At 43.7% G+C, this 20,203-nt stretch overlaps 1 protein-coding gene across 1 annotated transcript in view; it reads left to right on the top strand.

The window, feature by feature from the left end:
• Positions 1-20,203, top strand: part of LOC106604826 (dedicator of cytokinesis protein 2) — a 156,511-nt gene that overhangs the window by 3,080 nt on the left and 133,228 nt on the right. The window contains exons 2-21 of the mRNA XM_045718221.2: positions 2,282-2,365; positions 2,565-2,605; positions 2,772-2,827; positions 3,032-3,128; positions 3,496-3,644; positions 5,122-5,257; positions 7,610-7,767; positions 8,688-8,769; positions 8,928-9,063; positions 9,226-9,301; positions 9,474-9,550; positions 9,700-9,950; positions 10,868-10,966; positions 11,340-11,412; positions 11,590-11,693; positions 12,062-12,242; positions 15,345-15,442; positions 15,526-15,615; positions 15,865-15,965; positions 18,713-18,847. Of these exons, the coding sequence (XP_045574177.1) occupies positions 2,282-2,365; positions 2,565-2,605; positions 2,772-2,827; positions 3,032-3,128; positions 3,496-3,644; positions 5,122-5,257; positions 7,610-7,767; positions 8,688-8,769; positions 8,928-9,063; positions 9,226-9,301; positions 9,474-9,550; positions 9,700-9,950; positions 10,868-10,966; positions 11,340-11,412; positions 11,590-11,693; positions 12,062-12,242; positions 15,345-15,442; positions 15,526-15,615; positions 15,865-15,965; positions 18,713-18,847 (2,224 nt within the window). The remainder of the gene's footprint in view (positions 1-2,281; positions 2,366-2,564; positions 2,606-2,771; positions 2,828-3,031; positions 3,129-3,495; positions 3,645-5,121; positions 5,258-7,609; positions 7,768-8,687; positions 8,770-8,927; positions 9,064-9,225; positions 9,302-9,473; positions 9,551-9,699; positions 9,951-10,867; positions 10,967-11,339; positions 11,413-11,589; positions 11,694-12,061; positions 12,243-15,344; positions 15,443-15,525; positions 15,616-15,864; positions 15,966-18,712; positions 18,848-20,203) is intronic.

The raw sequence follows: 20,203 nt of genomic DNA, 5'->3' as shown, positions 1-20,203 counted from the left end.
AATCTGAACAAGCACATATACACTGAGTATACCAAACATTAGGAACACCTTCTTAAATATTGAGTGTAAAACATGTTCGTTGTGGATGTTGCTTCAAAGCCTAACACAATGAAGTGGACAGAGCTTTCTTTCTAAGATGACGATTCATTCAAAACACCCATATGTATTTTAGAGCTTATGCATACTACACGTGGCAGAAAAAACATAAAACAAAACCGACTAAAGATGCCTTTCGTACATAATTGGTGTAAGGTTTACTCCCAAATTAAACACATTTGAGTAATCGCCTTTGAGTGTGGGCTTTATTATTATGCAAGCTGGATGGACTGGTTACTTTATACTACACTCCAAAATGTCTACCCACAAATCTGGGAGAGAACATATAGCCTTAGGTGATGCTGTTGATTCATTGATTGTGAAGGGCGGCTTACAGTTAGCCTACAATTATAGTGAATTTGTATTTGATTTTGAATCGCTTAGTAATAGGGATTGTTCAAAATTAACTGGGTGACACATTACCTTTAGCTATACAGAATATCTCACCACCGTGTGTTTCCATCTCTTCCTTTCTCTCCTTTATTCCTTTCTTGAGGGGGCAGAGGGGCTGTCAACAGTTGTGAAATGTGTTCTGTTTGCGAAAACATGTCACTATCGATGTTCCCCGAACAGATTTCACTTGTTTTCCCAAACTAAGCACTGGGTAGCTGCAGGAACAGGGTTGGAGAGCCCATGGCATATAGAGTTTGGGCGGAATATCACCTGTCGCGCATATGGGCCCCGGCCCCACGCATATGGGCCCCACACCTTATGACGCAGACAGACACCTCTGGAACTTTCCTCACTGTGTGTGTGTGTGTGTGTGTGTGTGTGTGTGTGTGTGTGTGTGTTTATCTGCACATGTGTGGATATGTATGGATATGTTAGTATGAGAGAGCATTTCTTTGTCAGTTACAGTATACAGTATATATGTGTGTGTAGCAGTGCAGACAGACAGCTGCCAGCAGGGTGCCCCTAGGAGGGCAGGAGAAGGAAGAAGAGGGGGATGAGGAGGAGGGGAGGTACTGTAAGACAAGCAATTATTTTTTTTGGGGGGGGGCAGGTGGCTATATCAACTACGAAATTTGCAGATAGAATTGGAGTCTATCAAATAACATTACTTGCATAATTTCTAATCCACTTTTTATGTATCCACTGACTACCTTCCTAATATTGAGATGCACTCCCCCTTTTGCCCTCAGAACAGCCTCAATTTGTCAGGGCATGGTTTCTACAAAGTTTCAAAAGCGTTCCACGGGGATGCTTCCATGTTGACTCCAATGTTTCCCACAGTTGTGTCAAGTTGGCTGGATGTCCTTTGGGTGTTGGTCCATTCTTTATACACACAGGGAACTGTTGAGCTTGAAAACCTCAGCAGCGTTGCAGGTCTTGGCATTTACTACCAGACCCCATTCAAAGGCACTTAAGTATTTTGTCTTGCACATTCACTCTTTGAATGGCAAACATACACAATCCATGTCTGAGTTGTCTCAAGGCTTAAAAATCCTTCTTTAACCTGTAATCCCCTTCATCTACACTGATTGCGTCACGTTCGTTGGAATGATCGGACCAAGGCTGAGCGTGAGTAGCGTTCCACATAATTTATTCGAAAGTGAAACTTAGAAAAAATACAAAACAATAAAAAATAAACGAACCGTGACGACAATGCAACAACACATAAACAATATCCCATAACCCACAAGTGGAAAACAAGCTACTTAAGTATGATCCCCAATTAGAGACAACGATTACCAGCTGCCTCTAATTGGGAATCATACACAATCACCAACATAGAAAAACAAACCTAGAACCCCACATAGAAATAATAAACTAGACTAACCCCCCAGTCATGCCCTGACCTACTCTACCATAGAAAATAAAAGCTTTCTATGGTCAGGGCGTGACAGATTGAAGTGGATTTAACAAGTGACATCAATAAAGGATCATAGCTTTCACCTGGATTCACCTGGTCAGTCTATGTCATGGAATGTGCAGGGGTTCTTAATGTTTTGTACAGTCATCGTATACACTTGTTCCCCAACAAGTGAAACAAAAATCTAACATACCCTCACTCCCCCGAACAAGGAACGTTGATTGTTTTTGTTGGGTTTAAAGTGTGGCAAACAAAAGCTAATGGTTCATTTCGGTTAGGTTTCTCTATTCTAGGGTCTCTCTACAGCATACTTTATGACCCTCTCTCTTACTGATGTGACATTCATTGGCCATCTCTCTGTGTCTCCCCTAGTAACATGGAATTTCATTGGCCTTGGGGTGAAGCAGCTGTCTCTGGAGGTTGGGGACACAGTCCACATCCAGGAGACCTGCGATGGTGAGGGAGCTGTCTGGGAATGTTGTGGTTTGACTGGGAATAATATGTGACGTAAACTGGGAACAATGTCTCTGTCTGGATGTCATTCTTTTAGCTGATTACTACTAAGACAGTTTTACAGTGTGTGTAGGTGTGTGTGTTGTGACTGGATGTGATATGTGTATGTGCTGTGACTGTGCCCTTTGTTCCCTGGTTGCAGGCTGGTATAAAGGCTACCTAGTCAGGAACAAGGATCGACAGGTAAGACACACCTGGACAGGTTAAGACAGGATAGATGCGTTGGGCGAAAGTGCATGTTATTTTGGCGAGGAAGTGAGCAAATAGGATTTCTATGTACTCTCTCCCTCACTCTTTATGTCTGTCCTTTCTCCCCGCTCTCTACCTCTCGCCCCCCATATCTTCACAGGGAGCATTCCCGGCCAGCATAGTGCAGCTGAGGAAGGTCATCATTGAAAAGCAAGGGTGAGTGGTGTGTGTCTCTCTGTGTGTGTGTGTGTGTCTCTCTGTGTGTGTGTGTGTGTGTGTGTGTGTGTGTGTGTGTGTGTGTGTGTGTGTGTGTGTGTGTGTGTGTGTGTGCGTGCGTGCGTGCGTGCGTGCGTGCGTGCGTGCGTGCGTGCGTGCGTGCGTGCGTGCGTGTGTCAGTAATATGTGGTGTTAATTCCACAGGGACCAGGAGGTGGTGTTGTCAGCAGAGATGCCCCTAGTGAAGGAGGTGACCACCACTCTGAGGGAGTGGGGAAGCATCTGGAAACAACTCTATGTGGTAAACACCCCAACACTCTTTGTGTATATGTGTGGTATGTGTGTGTGTGCGTGCACATGTACATGTACAGATGAAGGATCTTAATTTGTGCCAGTTTTCTCCAGCAGGAAAATAATCCTGCAGCAACAAGAAATTACAATTATTCTGACATTAGTTTGACATAGTCTGACATTTTGAAGTGGAAATTACAAACTTTAGAAGCTGTTTTAAACCTTGAATACATTACTCATTTGCATTTCCTGTTGTGCAGGAAAATTCGCAGTAACAAAAGAGTGATCAAATCAAGATCCCACATCTGTACGTGTGTGTGTGTGTGTGTGGCGTCTGTGTGTGCATGGTGGGGGGAACCATTTGTCTCTGTGTGTAGGCCAATAAGAAGAGGCGTGTGGTGCAGGTCCAACGGCTGATGTGGGATCTGATGGAATGGCGTTCCCAGCTCCTGTCTGGCACGTTGCCTAGCGATGAGTTCAAGGAGCTCAAACAGAAAGTCACCTCCAAAATTGACTATGGAAACAAGTATGGCCCGTAGACTCTAACAGAACTACACTCTTAGAATGAGTGGTGACTCGAGAAACCCTGGAGTTCCTCAAGGAACCCCTGGAATTCCTCAAGGAACCATTACTATTCAATGGATAATATTTTCACCTTTGGTTAGTTGAGGGGGTTCTTGGAAGAACATTTAATGGTTCATTGTAGCAATGGGTTCCTCTGGAGTGGAGGCATGGCTTGGTAGGGGCATGGCTTTAAGATATATTTATTTTTGGCCACCCGTTAGGGGAAATGTAATTCCTGTTCATCTGTTCTGTTGTATTGTCATCACATGTTAAGGTTGAACACTGACAGTTTTGTAGCTTCAGTCAGGGCGGTTACATGCACACAGTAATGCAACTATTGTTGATAGATTAAAATAATAGTTTGATTGAATAATTGACATGCTTTGCAAGGAGAACGATTTCCCTAATAATTCTGTTTACGTGGACACATCTGGAATCAGGCTACCCGATTGGCACTCTGATAAATGCAGAAAATTGCCAATCAAAATAAACGCTCTATCACAGCGAACATGTTATTTTTGCAAACTATATTTGATTCTGAGTTCGGACATATGAAGTTTGTATTTGTAAACTACTTTTAAGAAGCGTACATTCAGTTGTTCCGAACATACTTCACTCTCACTAAAGAGGGAGGCTCGCTCGGCTGGTGCTAGCACATGATCAGATACACAGCTGGAACGCCGCTTAAGATGTCTACGTGTTAATCACTTGAAAGACTGCTCCGAAAACCAGTGGTTTTAATCGGCATATGATTACTTTGATTTTGACCTTAATGACGATTAAGAGAAGCACAGTATGGCGTTTACATGACTGTTACCCTCATTGACTATGTTTACATGCACACTAATAATTCGATATTAAACTGATTATGGCAGTAGGCAGATTATGCAATAGAGGTGTATGAGTTCCTCAAGAGCCTGTGCAAATCCCAAAGTTGAAATAGTTACCACTTTATTACTGTATGTAATCAGCATCGTTAATATTATTCATATTATATGTAATATGCATAAGTATTCAAGGAACATTTTAATTTGCAGTGTACAAACTTGAAGAGGAATTACATTCACAGGTGACCAAAAAGAAATATATGAAAAGCCATACTTCCAATAAACCATGCCTTCAATCTGATAGGCTGTCACCTCTACAATATATTATTAAAAAGGTTCATAACTGAACCCCTTCCATCACCGAAAGGTTTTTCTGAGGGGTTCCTCAAGGAATCTTTCTCAACTGGAAAGGTTCCGCCTGTGTGGCAACCCGAAATGTTATTCCATGCACCTTTACTTCTAAGAGTGTACATTATCACTAAAATAGATTATTCTCATTTGGGAAAATTCCATCTCTGCATCTGTCTGAGAGATAAACATTTCTCTTCCTCCATCTGCTCCTTCTCCTCCTTCTTCTTCCTCCTCTTCCTTCCTCCTCCCTGTCCCCTCCAGGATCTTGGAGTTGGACCTAGTGGTGCGGGATGTGAATGGGAACATGCTGGACCCAGAGAACGCCAGTGTGATCAGCTTGTTCAGAGCCCACCAAGATGCCACCACCAAGATCAACGAACGCATAAAAGAGGAACAGGTCAGGTTTTAACAAACCTATCACAATAATACATCTTAGCGCTATAGGTTCAGAGGGCTGTTAGAAATATGTTTGCTATTTTCACAACTGGAATTATGGGCGCAGTAGCTGGTGGTGGCATGAAAGGGCTGTGTTTTGATGAATAAACAAGTTGTTGGTGAGTTGAGGCTTGGACCCTCACTGGGCAATCAGAACATGCCCCATGGCTAAGTATGTGGTTGCTTCAAGTAATGTTTTAATGTATTGCATTGTCATCAACTTCAATTTGAATGTTAGTCTATTATAGCCTAGTTCGTTAAATAGCCTGCTCCATATTTACTAAATATGATGAATATATTTGCAGTCCGCATTGTTCTAATTTCACTGCTTCAATATGAAAATACATTCATAAACATAGACTATAACATTTGCACTGATATAGAGGCTAGGCCTACTGTAAATTGCAGTCTGGACATGCCAAACATAGTCAGTAAGCATGAAGATTAAATTCACTACGCTTTTGGCCTAAAAAAAGGCCTAAAAAGACTGATGATTCTAATGAAATTCTAATAAAAACGAAACAACTACTTGTTTTAGATAGGCTACAGATGTTGGATCTCATTTTGAGCCAGTTTGCTACAGCGGGAAAATAATCCTGAAGCAACTAGAAATGTAAATTATTATGTGGATTATGATTAATGGACATTTGTGTAGGGGTTGATACATTTTTCGTAAGGGGAAATCAAGTCTGAAATTTCAAAGTCGAGATTACAAACTTCAGAAGCCTTTTTAAACCTCAAATACACTACAAGTTTTATATTTCCTGCATTGCAACAGGGTGATCAAATTAAGATCCTACATCTGTATGTCTGAAAAACAGTTACAGGCACCATAATTACTCCCCATGGGCTTATAGTACAGAGAAGGCAATTTGGAATATGGACTATGGAATTTATATTATGGAGAGTTTTACGCAGAACCAAACTTTTCACAGGAGCTAGATAAAGATCCAGTGTAAAGAGAAAGGGGGAATGTCCACTCACCTTTATACTGCTCGCAAATGTAATGTTTATAAAAATTTTACAGAACGTATTTGCACTTCTCCAGATTGCATTGCATTCGAGCCATGACATGGGCAGTGAACATTTTTCCATAAGTTTGGTTTTTAATTAAATTAAACAAATAACAGTCAATATTTTTTAAAACCAACAACAATATTTCTAAGTAGGATCGGGTCAGAAACATGATATCATTAATCGCTTCTCTCGTTGCATGGCACTGTGGGGCCTAAATGTCTTTACGCATGACATTCGCACGTCTATACAAAATTCTAGGCTCCTATCAATTGTATCGTTGCCAATGTGCAAGGCTGATTAAAAAAATATATATTATAGGCATTATAGGATGACTGAATATGAGCGCGTGTCTTCGGTAATCGGACAAGCGGCAATCGTCGAACATGGGGATGAATAACCTACTTGAACAATCGAAATGAAGTATACAGGTGTGAATGTGAATTGTGAATAATGGAAAAGTATGAGGGCAAAAACCTCAAAAATATTTCAAAACATTCTCAGTAGACCATTTAAAACCCCATTAACCATAGGCTACATGGCTAATGGACATGGATAAAAAAGACACACCTACTGTATACGATGCCGCTAAACCAGCCTTGATTAAGGGGAGGGTAGGCTACGCTTGGTTTTTAATCAAATTAAATGAAATGGGGGGGGAACCCAGTCGTTTTTTATGGTTGTAAATATGATATTCACCTGCACAAAATGCACATCTCTCTTCCATTGGCACTGTGCGTCATGGCTGGATAGGCTGCGCTTCCGCTCTCAAAATCCATGCCATTATCAACTGGGTTACGGTTAAGTGCTGTTTTTCTGTGGATCTAAAAACGTCCAATTAGCGCTGCATAAAATGGTGGCTTGCGCATGTTTTTAAGGACACACCTCAAATATTGCCACCCCTCCCATCTCAGCACAAACCTGGCGTTAGAGCTGGAAAATGCCAGTGCACCCGTTTTTACATTACGAAATTGCAAACTAACGTGCCTTTGACACGTGCGCCTCCTTAGCCATAGCAGAAAATAGAGCCCAGAGAGTAAGAAAGAAAGAAAGACAGAGAATAAGGGAAAGTGGGGAAAGGGTTGAAGAGGTGGAGTTACAGAGATTGGGAGAAAAGTGTGGATGAAGTAAGATTGAGAGAGTTGAGAAAGTAGCGATAAAGAGAATAGAAAGAAGACATTGGTCAGGCACCATATTTGATATCCAAGAGTATAGGCATAGTCAACAAGCCCCTTACATTTAAGTATCTCTCTCACCCTCTCTCCCTCTCTCTCTCTCTCTCTCTCGCTCTCTTCTGTAGTCCAACGTTCAGACGGGCCACTCGGTAATCTCGGCCCGGATCCAGTCCTCTCCCACTCACAGCCTCTATGTCTTCGTCCGGAACTTCGTCTGTCGGATCGGAGAGGATTCTGAACTCTTCATGTCCCTATACGACCCCAACAAACAGACCATCATCAGGTCTCTATCTAAACATCCCTCTATCCAGTTCTCTTTTTACATCTATCTTGTGCTTCTGTCACCCTTCCTCCCTCTGCCTCTATTTATTTCTCTCTCCTCTCTCTCTCCCACTCTCTTTCTCCTCTTACCACACTTTCCATATGTTTTTATTCCTGTACTGCGGTGCACTGTACTGTGGTGTACTGTGCTGTACTGTGCTGTGCTGTGCTGTACTGTAGCGTAGCACTTGTCATAGAATGCTGCACAGAGAATGCTGCACATAGAAAGGCAGAGTTTGACTGACACCAGCGATGATGATGATGGATACCTGCCTCTCTCATTCTCACTACTTTTCTCTTCCTCTCCTCCTCTTATTCCCCTGGCACCCTGTTCTCAATATGGTTGCAGTCTAATGTACTGTACATACTATTTCATTATCAACAGGGTAATGCAGAACATAGAGAAGCAGAGCTTGACTAACAGCTAATGGCGATAGCTGTCTATCACTGTCAAACAGACCGATCTATACTCCTCTCCCTCCTTTCTCATCCAGACCAGAGTATTACCGCTGGGATGTTACATTCTCCATCATGCCCACAGTGTCTGTCGAACTGGGACAGGGGTATTTGTGGAAGGTGTGCGCTTTGGATGGCTTGGCAACATTTCCACCAATGTGCACGTAGAACAGATTGATAGGAAGACACCGTCGATCTCTGCTGGACAAGAAAAGTTATATTTAGGAGAAAGGTTTTGTTGGAAGAGCTGAAAGCAATGGATTAACAATTATTTTTGTATATGCCCCCCCCCCCCCAAAAAAAATATTTAACATGTGCATTCAATTCATTTGTATTCTTATTGAGGGTTTATTACGTGTTTATAAGACATGTTCTGTTAACCCTTTCCATGCCCCCCACCCCCACCCCCCCACCCCCCTCCTCCAGTGAGAACTACCTGATCCGCTGGGGCAGTAAAGGCTTTCCTAAAGACGTTGACATGCTGAACAACCTGAAGGTTGTCTTTACAGTAAGTCACCACTAGGGAGCACTGTTTGATGCCGAAATGATTCCTTATCCCAAGTTACTGAGGTAGCCACCATCATATTGTTTAGGTCAGTGGCTCTCAACTGGTTTTGCCTTGGGACCCCCGTGTTATTTAGATTTCTCCTCCCTCCGCCCCTCCAGGACCTGGGGAATAAGGATTTGAACAGAGAGAAGATCTACCTGATCTGTCAGATAGTGAGAGTGGGTCGTATGGAACTGAAAGAGACTAGCACCAAGAAGTGTACCCAGGGCCTCCGCAGGCCCTTTGGAGTGGCAGGTAGGTACTATGGCAATAGGGTCAGTGGGCAGTGTTAACAAGATTTTTGAATTGGGATCCACTGACAGTGGTCACGGCTTGACATACAGTACATTCATATTTTTTTTACTAGGTGGATCACAGAAAATGTTAAAGAGGCAATTCTTTTCTTCTTCTCTGCAGTGATGGACATCAGTGACATCATCAAAGGAAAGATAGAGTGTGACGAGGAGAAGCAGTATTTCATCCCGTTCGTTCCGTGAGTCCTGCCTCCTTCTCCCTGTCCTCCTCTCTCCCTCCATCCCTACCTAGTTTAGTCATTGTAATGTAGTTGAAATGTTGTTAGTTTGGAATGTTTTTTCCCCCTCATTTTTTGTTTTTTTGGGGGGGGAGTATGTAGTTGAAATGTTTGTGTGTGTGTGTGTTAACAGGGTTGTGGCAGAGAATGACTTCCTCCACTCCCTGCTGAACAAGGTGACAGCATCGCGAGGAGACAGTGGAGGACAAGGTAGTACACACCCCACAGAGTAGCCCAAACGACCACTTCATGGCCGATGTCTCTGCTGGCTGTTGTTATTACAGTACTATTACTGAATGGACTCTTCACACTATTCCAACGACTTTATTATCAACGCTTGCCCCCCTTCCTTCCTCCAGGTCTGTGGGTGACGATGAAGGCCCTGGTAGGCGACATCGTCCAGATCCGTAAGGAGTACCCCCACCTGGTGGACCGCAGCACGGTGGTGGCCCGTAAACTGGGATTCCCAGAGATCATCATGCCGGGTGACATCCGGAACGACATCTACTTGACTCTGTGGACCGGGGACTTTGACAAGTACAACAAGACCACCCAGAAGAACATGGAGGTCATCATGATGGTGTGTGACGAGGAGGGCAAGGCCGTGCCGGTGAGTTGGGGAGGACACGGTGTGTGTGTGTGTCACACCAAATATAAAAACTCTGTCACACAAATAGAACATCTCCTCACACTAACAATATTACACCCATAGTCACCTGGAAGTAGCCAAGAAGGGATACTGTTTCAGCACTGTATCATACTTTGTATTTCATATGTCATCTACTGTTTAGGGTTGTTGGGTTGGATGTATCTAGGTGGATGGGAGTTGGTTGAATTGATTGTCGTCTCTCTCTTTCTGTCATCTCTCTCTTTCTGTCACCTCTCTCTTTCTGTCATCTCTCTCTTTCTGTCATCTCTCTCTTTCTGTCACCTCTCTCTTTCTGTCATCTCTCTCTTTCTGTCACCTCTCTCTTTCTGTCGTCTCTCTCCTTCTGTCATCTCTCTCCTGTTGCCTCTCTTTCTGTCGCCTCTCTCTTTCTGTCGCCTCTCTCTTTCTGTCATCTCTCTCTTTCTGTCGTCTATCTGTCGTCTCTCTCTTTCTGTCGTCTCTCTCTTTCTGTCATCTCTCTCTTTCTGTCGTCTATCTGTCATCTCTCTCTTTCTGTCGTCTATCTGTCGTCTCTCTCTTTCTGTCGTCTCTCTCTGTCATCTCTCTCTTTCTGTCATCTCTCTCTTTCTGTCATCTCTCTCTTTCTGTCGTCTCTTTCTTTCTGTCGTCTATCTGTCGTCTCTCTTTCTGTCGTCTCTCTTTCTGTCATCTCTCTCTTTCTGTCGTCTCTCTCTTTCTGTCGTCTCTTTCTTTCTGTCGTCTCTCTTTCTGTCGTCTCTCTCTTTCTGTCGTCTATCTCTTCCTGTCGTCTCTCTCTTCCTGTCGTCTCTCTCTTCCTGTCGTCTCTCTCTTCCTGTCGTCTCTCTCTTCCTGTCATCTCTCTCTTTCTGTCGTCTCTCTTTCTGTCTGTCCTGTAGAACTCTATCTGTCTGGGAGCCGGGGATCGGCCGCTGAATGAGTACAGATCTGTCATCTACTACCAGGTCAAACAACCACGCTGGATGGAGACATTCAAGGTCAGTGTGTGTGTATGCGTGTGGGTGTTTGATTATCTAGTTGTTGTATGCTTGTGCATGTTGATCAACTGTTGCCCTCTGTGTATACTACTATGCACAGTCTGTTTAATATGTGGTATTGTAGGGCCCTGGTTTTGTGCATTCATGTGACATTGCAAGATTTCATCCTGTATTTTGAGCCTTATCCAGAAAGGATAATTACACTAAAAATGAAAGCAATTGTCTGATGATGGTGCTGGACCATCTGCCATAAAAATAAACTGGAAGGTTTGAGGAAAAAGTTTTAAATAAAGGTTCAAATCCAGGCATGTCACATGATTGCGCAAAACACAGGGCAATAACAGGAGATGTAATGTTGTCCTACATCCTGTAGGTGGCCATCCCTCTGGAGGAGATGCATAGGAGCCACCTGCGCTTCATGTTCAGACACCGCTCCTCTCAGGAGTGTGAGTACACCCAACTCTGGCCTCCCATATCCTCCCATTGCATCCTTACTTTCTTAACCACTGAGCTGATTGGACTGGAGGGGTGAAAGCAATGTGACGAGGGGGCAAAGTCATTGCATTCCTCTACTAAATGAATTATCTTCGGTCTGTTTCCCCCCATCGTCTCTCTTTCTGTAGCTAAGGATAAGAGTGAGAAGAACTTTGCCATGGCGTTTGTTCATCTGATGAAGGCGGATGGAACAGTGTTGCAGGATGGACTTCATGAACTGGTTGTCTTCAAGGTCAGAACTGAATCGACTCTGATTCACATAACTACAGAACTACGGAAACAACTCACATTCATATGGAGAAATGAACCAGTACAGATTCACAGTCAAATAGCCAAGGGAACTGAATTATTATTGATTCACAGCTGACAGAACTGGAGAATTGAAGCACGTCAGAGTCATAGCCAAATCACCAAGGATACTGAATGATTATCAATTCACAACTGACTGAATAGGCTAAACTAAGTCATTGTAGATTCACTGCCAAATGAACTGGAGTTATTGATTAAGTGCCAAATTGAATGAAAATGAATTACTGTTCATTCACTCACTCCCAAACTAAACTGTGGCCTCTACTCCCCCCCCCCCCCTGTCTCTCTTAGGGGGACAGTAAGAGGATGGAGGATGTGAACTCGTACCTGTCCCAGCCCGCTACGCGAAACCAGGGTGACGTTCCAAAGGGGGGGACACTGAGTCGCAGCAGTGTTGGAGGCCTGTCTGTCAGCTCCAGAGACAGCTTCACCATATCAACCCTCGTCTGCTCCACCAAACTCACCCAGAACGGTGAGTTCTCACCCACTCACCCAGAATATGTATGTGTGTGTGTGTGTGGGGGGGGGGGGGGACGACAACAACTCAGAACAGACTGAGTATGTTCTAGATGGAACAATGTGGGAGGGATGTCATAGTTTTGTCCTCCACACACACACACACACACACACACACACACACACACACACACACACACACACACACACACACACACACACACACACACACACACACACACACACACACACACACACACACACACACACACTTCCCCCATACACAGTCATGGTCTTGCCATACAGGTGCTGTGTAACAGCTGTTGGTGAGGAAGACAGTCCATCATTGTAATGATCACTGTGCTGCAGTATTAATCACCAGTCCAGATGCAAGTGCTTATACCATTTTTTTTAAACACAAACACAGGCACGCAAGGACACACACACACACACACAGCATCATGCTGGGGAAAAGTTTCATACATGGAGGCCATTGAAATGTTCTCCTAGGGAGCAGTTTTAATTAAAAACAACACATTTGATTAACAAACAAGCTGTAAAATATTGTCAAACCAGCATTTGCCAATTCTTTGTTTTTGTTAACCATACCTAATAAATGCCACGAAATGTTACAACTAGCCCAAACTAACCAAAACGCTAATATCGCTAGCTAGTTCAACTTTGGCAGGTAGCTATATTAGCAATGTCGCTAACTTTCTTCTCTTTGAAAGACACTAGAGATCTATTATTTACTTAGCGAATGCAAAGTACCTGGGCCAAGCGGTTGCTTCCGCTGAGTTTATGGATAGGAAAGACTTCAAGAATGGGGTGGATGGTTTGCTCCACCCCACAGGCACTTAGGGGGCTTACTTTTTATGCCCCATCAGTGGAGGTTGGCGAGGCATGGGCCGTGGCCAGTCCTGAACCTATTGAGGGTGGACCATTCCTTCCTGGGGAGGTTGAAACCAGGGGGCTGTTGTGACGGGTTACTGATCGGGGTGCTTATTTGCCAGGTCGAGTGACTCCCATTCTTGTGTCCATTTCTGTTGAAGTCGTCAGTGGGTGGGTCTTTCCTAATTGGCCTTCCTGCGGGGAGGCGTATCTTCGGTGGGTTGAGGAGGTCCTCGCGGAGCGGTAGGTGTGGGGCGTTGCAGACTTTTTCAATCGTTTTGTGGGTAGTTTCGAGTGGAAGGGGGGGGATGTTTGCCAGGACAGGAAGCCAGGGAAGTAGGGTGGATCGTAGTGTTCCATGGTGGCGTTTATTTGTGTATCAACTCTCTCTGTCTGTGTGTGTGTGTGTGTGTGTGTGTGTGTGTGTGTGTGTGTGTGTGTGTGTGTGTGTGTGTGTGTGTGTGTGTGTGTGTGTGTGTGTGTGTGTGTGTGTGTGTGTGTGTGTGTGTGTGTGTGTGTGTGACGACCTTGACCAAACAGAGGCACAGTAGAGAATGAGATTGCTAGTGCTGAGGTATGAAGGGGGGTGGTAGCGGAGCCCCATGTTCAGCCATGCTTTGTAAAAAACAGATGTAGACTAACAGTGAAATGCTTAACGTGAACTAACTCACTTTTATACATCGCGCTGGTCCATACGATTGACTTCATTTTAGTGACCAAAAAACACGATACTTCCAGGTCAACTGTAATATCAATACCATTGTAAAGCACAATTTCTCCCCTTTCCAACAAAATCAATGACGAGACCTTCATGATGCCCATCTCTGCATGATTCAAGAAGGCAACGAGCTCCGTTGGGTCTTTTTTTAAAATGGCGGGTGGGGAAGCGAAACCTATTGCGTGATAGTGAGAAGGAGAGTTGTCGTGTGGGGAAACGGCTTTTTTCACTCGATCTGTCCAACTTATCACCTTATCGCCTCAAAAATGTAAAGAAAACACTATAAAGAGTTTATATAATGTGTCATTACATACCTATTTGAAGGTTTGTGTCGAATTTGAATCGGGTTTTTAGGGCGGTGCTAAAGTGATCTTCAGAAGTAAACAGTGGCTTTTGAGAGTCATGATAGCTTGCAGTGATGATGCAAAAAATGACTTGGTATCCCCCCTTACCCTGTCCCTGTCCCTTTCTTGTTTTTAAACGGTGAGAGAAGTGCTACACCTGGTGGAGAGAGGCTGTAAGACAGAATTAGTTGCTTTATGCGTGCTGTACGTTACGCCATGACACATCAGGCTATAACGTACAGCGTCGGAGGGGTCCGTTTTTTCAACTTTTCTCCAATACTATCGGACCATTACCATGTCAATCAACGCTTGAAAAGAAACGTAGTTCACACCCCAGATTTTGATGTCAACGCAGTCGCTACAGACCCATTAGTTTTCTTTGCAGCCTCGTTTGAATATCGCGGTTGCGCACGTTTGTACGGAATGGGGTTAGCTTACGTTACTTACGGGACCTTCCCAACAATGCAGAGATAAAACTCTAAATATTATAAAAACAATTATAACTCAAGGAATAAATACACAATGAGTAAAAATAACATGGCTATATACATGGGGTACCAGTGTCGAGTCGATGTGCAGGGGTACAAGGTAATTAAGGTAGCTACTGTATGTATCTATACTGTAGGTAGGGGTAAGTGACTAGGCAACAGGATAGGTCTAAATGCATATTCCCATGGAACTGAGATCAAATTATTGGCATGCATATGCAGTTGAGATGTTTCAGCGCTAAAACGAGAAGTAGGCTAATATTATCCACGATTGACAGATAGCGTATTTTGAAATTAGGTATGCCCAATTTAGTGTTTGAGGGTTTTAAAAATGGAAACATTTATTGAGACAATATGTGTGGGCATAGGCAGACATTGCATTTGAAGGATGCATTTTATGCATATTCTTAAATGACAATAGGCTACTTCTGTCGGTACAAACTTTGATTGAGAAATGACGTTAAAAAATGTGGGTGCTCCGGCAACAAAACAAAACAGCACTACACCACTGCAGCTAACTGAAGTTCCTGTGCTTAGGCTATTATGCTTCAAGCCCCCAGAACAACGAATGATTGATTCAATGATTGTTGCGGGTGTGCTGGCTGGGTTATGGTGAATCAATGACAGGTAGGTGGATGGATTGATGGATGTTTTTTCTTCTTCTTTCTCCTGCTCAGTGGGTTTGCTGGGCCTACTGAAATGGAGGACTCGTCCTGAGCTCCTCAAAGAAAACCTGGAGAAACTCAAGCTCATCGACGGAGAGCAGGTTGTCAAGGTGTGTGTTGTTCGCATGTGTTATTTGTGTTTGTGTGTGTGTTTGTGTATCATCTTATGGACTCTTCTCCCCTCCCTGTGTAGTTTCTCCAGGACACTCTGGATGCTCTGTTCACCATCATGATGGAACACTCCCAGACTGACGATTATGACATCCTAGTGTTCGATGCCCTGGTAAGTGTGTGGTGTGTGTGTGTGTGTGTGTGTGTTCTTGTCTTTGTCTGGTATTCTCTGTCACTCTTGTACCTGTTCTTTTCTCTGTCTGTCAGTCTGTCGATCTCTGTCCTTATGGCTCTGTCATTCTCCTTCTGAATAAACATGTCTTCCTGCTTGTTGCTTGTCTGTGTGTCATTTTGCCAGTGAGGCACATCTCTCTCACCTTATCAACGTGTCTCTCTCTCTCTCTCTCTCTCTCTCTCTCAGATCTACATCATTGGCCTGATAGCAGACAGGAAGTTCCAGCATTTTAACACGGTGTTGGAGGCCTACATTAAACAGCACTTCAGCGCCACGCTGGCCTACAAGTCAGTACTACTTCCTGTGTCCAACCCCTCCTCTTCCTCTCCGCCTGTCTGCCAGTCTCACTGTCTCTCAGAGGCAGCCTCAGGAGTGGCTGAACTCCTCTTTCACATTGATAGTCAGACTGGGGAGGTGAAGCAGCAAGCCCTATCGATAATGACTCATCATGCCACAGTCATAGTGACATTTCCACAGGAGATGACGTACACATTGATTTTCCACTGTTGAGTGACAGTGCATATACAGTATGTCATCATTATCACAATGGTTCCAGATGATGGTAGGCCTCATGGTGGTGCTGGGTTCAGGTAAAGTCTCACTGTTGAAGAAGCTGTGCTGATGCTGGGTGTTGTGCATTAATCGTGTGTCATTGTGAATGCTGTGCGCCTGTAGGTCTTTAGGTAAGTAGCCAGAACGGCTCATAGGACCTGTGCCTGTAGGTTTGCAGTAGAAGTCAATGGACGGATAAGCCAGGATAAGGTGGATTACTAGACTGTGGTACTTTACTCAAGGCTGGCCAGAATACTTATACTTGGCTCACTGAGTCTTAACTTCAAAACCCCCTGGTTTACCTTCGCCTCTGCTACTCAATTCGATTTCAATTGCTTTATTGGCACGACGTAACAATGTACATATTGCCAAAGCAATATGTACTCCCTCTCTCATTCTCACTTTGTCCCTCTCTCGTTTTCTCTTGACGCCTCTCCCTGTCGCTCTCAAAATCACACACACCACCTCTCCCCGTCCTCTCTCTTTCTCTCCATGCTCTCAATCTCTCTCTCCCCGTCCTCGTCCCTCGTCCCCCCCATCTCGCTCTCCAATCTGTGTTAAAACAGAGGATTCTCCCTCCTTTTTATTGAACCTTTATTTATCCAGGTTAGTCTCAATAAGATAAAATAGTTTGTTTCAAGAGAGACCTGGTCCAACCAAGACAGCAGCAGGGGGGAACAATGTTTCAGACAAATATCAGATGCACTGTAACAACTTACAGACAGAGACACACCATAAAACAAATGTATAGTGTATGTTTTGACATAGACACACATACAATACAATTACAAAAAAACATACAAGCGTAGATAGATAGAATAGATAGAAAAATGTCTAGCATATATACAACCGCGTCAAGTCCTAATGACGATCACATTCCTCAGTAACATGTGAGTCAACCAAACTTTTAAACAAGATCCTGGACTTTCCAGCTGGTCTGGAGAGAATTCCAAGACCACGGAGCGGAGTAGCTAAAACACTTTTTTTGCCATGATCTGATTTTAGGAACCGTTAAATGTAAGTAAGAGTGAGACCGTGACTTGTATTTATTTTTAAGACCTTATCAAAGAATAACAGAGATAAATCTGCAGTTTTCCCAAAATGGCCTAATAGATCTTAGTAGACCAACGTTTAAGACTACATAGAGTCAACGAAGACCAGCCAACAGCACTTTAGAGATCACAGTGGTGTGTCAGATGCTTTTGGTTGGTAATAAATCTAAGAGCTGCATGATACACGGAATCAAGTGCCTTCAGGGTAGTGCTTGAGGTCTGCATATAAATTACATCACTGTAGTCCAAGACAGACAGGAATGTACACCATAGCAGCTCTTTTCTGGCCTCAGAGGAAAAACAAGCCTTATGCCGGTAATATAAACGTATCCTTAACTTGATCTTCTTTACCAGGTTCTCAACATGATTAGTGAAGCTCAGCTTCTCACCCACCCAAACTCCCAGATATTTGTACGTCTTGACTTGCTCTATGGAATTTCCTTCCAAGGTAGTAATGACATGGTTTACCAACAAGCTCTCATCTCCGGATTAGACATTCGGTCATGTTTCTCAATCGTCAAATTTCGAAGTGGTTCCAAACATCAAGTGTTTAAGGTTAGGTTTAGGCATTAACTCCGAATTTGTAAGGGTTAAGGTTTGGGATAGGCTTAAAACAAACATCTCAAAAACAACTTTCTATTGCTGGATTCGATACATGCAACCTTTGGCACCAGAGGCAGACATGAGACTGAGAGTTTGTTTGGAAACCATGTCAGTACTACCTACTTGAAGGTAACACTGCTCGCTGTTGTCCCTAGTGGTCGGTTTCCGAGTCATCACCTGACGTCCTCAAACATGGATGGACATCGAATTCTGACTTTATGACAGGTGACCTGGCTGGGTTTTCAGAGTGTTTAGCGTTGGAAAATACCATTCATTTTGTTTTAGAGGAATTCAGAACAAGCCGTACAGATTCTGTTCATTGACGTTAAAAGCTGTTTTGAGCTTTTTCAAAAGCTAAAGTCAAACTGCTGCTACTTGAGTAGAGAACAGTCCCATCCCCGTAATAATTTACACATCAGCTGTTTCAATATGTTTGACCCCTAAGGGGTCAAAACAGAAGCTTAACCAGTGCTAGCCATGCCGTTATATAAAACTCTGTTGTCTAAATACGAGGCCACCCAATGTCATCCTCAGATTATCTTACACTTATGGACTTTTCTAGTCTTTATCCTTCTGAAAAAAAAAAAACAATTCCGGATCGTTATAAAAGGACTGTTATTGTTTAAGAGGCTTTGATTGTTTTTAATCCAGTTATCCAACAAGCCCATGCACATTTTTGGGAACACTATGGGACATAAGCCTAGTCCTCTGGGCCCAGTGTGCTGTGGTGTGTGTGTGTTATGAACATTTTAATTAACACTTTGAAATTAAGAGTTGTCTACTCTTTTTTTTCTCTCCCTCTCCCCCTCCCACCTCCCCCCTCTCAGGAAGTTGATGTCGGTGTTGAAGAGGTATCTGGATGTGTCCAGTCGAGGGGAGCAGTGTGAAAACTACCTCCGCACCCTCAAGGCCCTGGAGTACATCTTCAAGTTCATCGTCCGCTCACGCATGCTCTACTCCCAGTGAGTCTGCGTGCGTGCGTGTGTGTGTGTGTATGTGTATGTGTGTGTGTGAGTGTAATCTAACTCTTAAAAGCGTGCACGCAGTCCACACACACACACGCACAGACACAACACACACAAGACACAAGACACATACACACATGGACACTCTTGTTTACGCTCTTGTACATTACCTAGCTAATTCCCAAAGACAGCTTGCTCTGAAAGACGCTGATTGCAGCACTAATGTTGCTCACGAGCGTTGATGATGAAGTGGCGTTTTCAATGAACACTAATGACAAAATAGACCCAGTGCTGAACGAGCAGCTGCGATAGAGGAGAGACGCTGCCGCACAGAGACGTATGATACGTCAACTCTTCTGAAGGCTGCTCCATATGATAATCATAAACAACATTAATTAATAACATCCCATCATTTGATCCTGACAGATTAGTAGCAGAACACAGGCTCTAAGGGCTTGGTCTGTGTTGCTTGTTTCGGGAAGTGTGTGGTGTGTGTTGGCCTGTCAAATTGTTTCAGAAACCATATGCAATGCATATGTATTCATCACTGCTCTCCCTTGGAGGGATGCTTGAACGATGGATTGCTCCAGTTCTTCCCTCTCAGGTCTGCCAAACTACTTCAAAGAAAGTTGAGACTTTCTGAATTTCAAGTCTACCTAACTCTTCCCATATGGGTAGCCTAGCCAGATACTCAGTATTCAAGGGCAGCGCATGCAGTGCTGTCCTGTAGCTTAATCTGTAGTACTGTTCATATCCTACACTCATCAATGATTTATCAGTTTGAATCTGAAGTCCTAGTTCAGATAGTTCAGATTTCTATAAGTAGAGAATGTATTAGATATTCTCTCTCTCTCTCTCTCTCTCTCTCTCTCTCTCTCTCTCTACCTTATCCCTTCTTTCTTTAAACCTTGCTTTTACCTTTCTCTCCCTTCTATAACTTTCCACCGGCCTCAGTCACACCTCTTTATTTATCCCTCTTTGTTAATCTTACCGCCTCTTTCTTAGCTATCCATCTCCCTCTGGCCTCTACTCCTTCCCTCCCTCCCTCCCTCCATCTCTCCTCGTCTCCTGTCCATCTGGTGTGAGTGGCGCATTCATTTTGTTGTCCCATGGTGGTGAATGTTGCATGGGTAGTAGTAGAGTTACAGTAGCATTCAGGGTGAGCAGGTTTAGGGTCAGCTCCTGGTCCCAGGCTGTTCTCTGATAGGGCCCATAGGGCTTTAGGCCTATGGATTATGAGGCCTACTCTACTCTACACTCCACTCTACCACTATTCTACAGGAGCCTGCAGGGATAAAAGGGTGCAGCGATCCAGACAGGAACATGCCACTGGGGTCAGAGATATCTGTTGCG

This window comes from Salmo salar, chromosome 05 (assembly GCF_965601325.2).
Source record: "Salmo salar chromosome 05, fSalSal1, whole genome shotgun sequence".
Taxonomy (NCBI): Eukaryota; Metazoa; Chordata; class Actinopteri; order Salmoniformes; family Salmonidae; genus Salmo; species Salmo salar.
The sequence above is the reverse complement of the archived record's forward strand: the minus strand, read 5'-3'. Positions and strand labels throughout refer to the sequence as shown.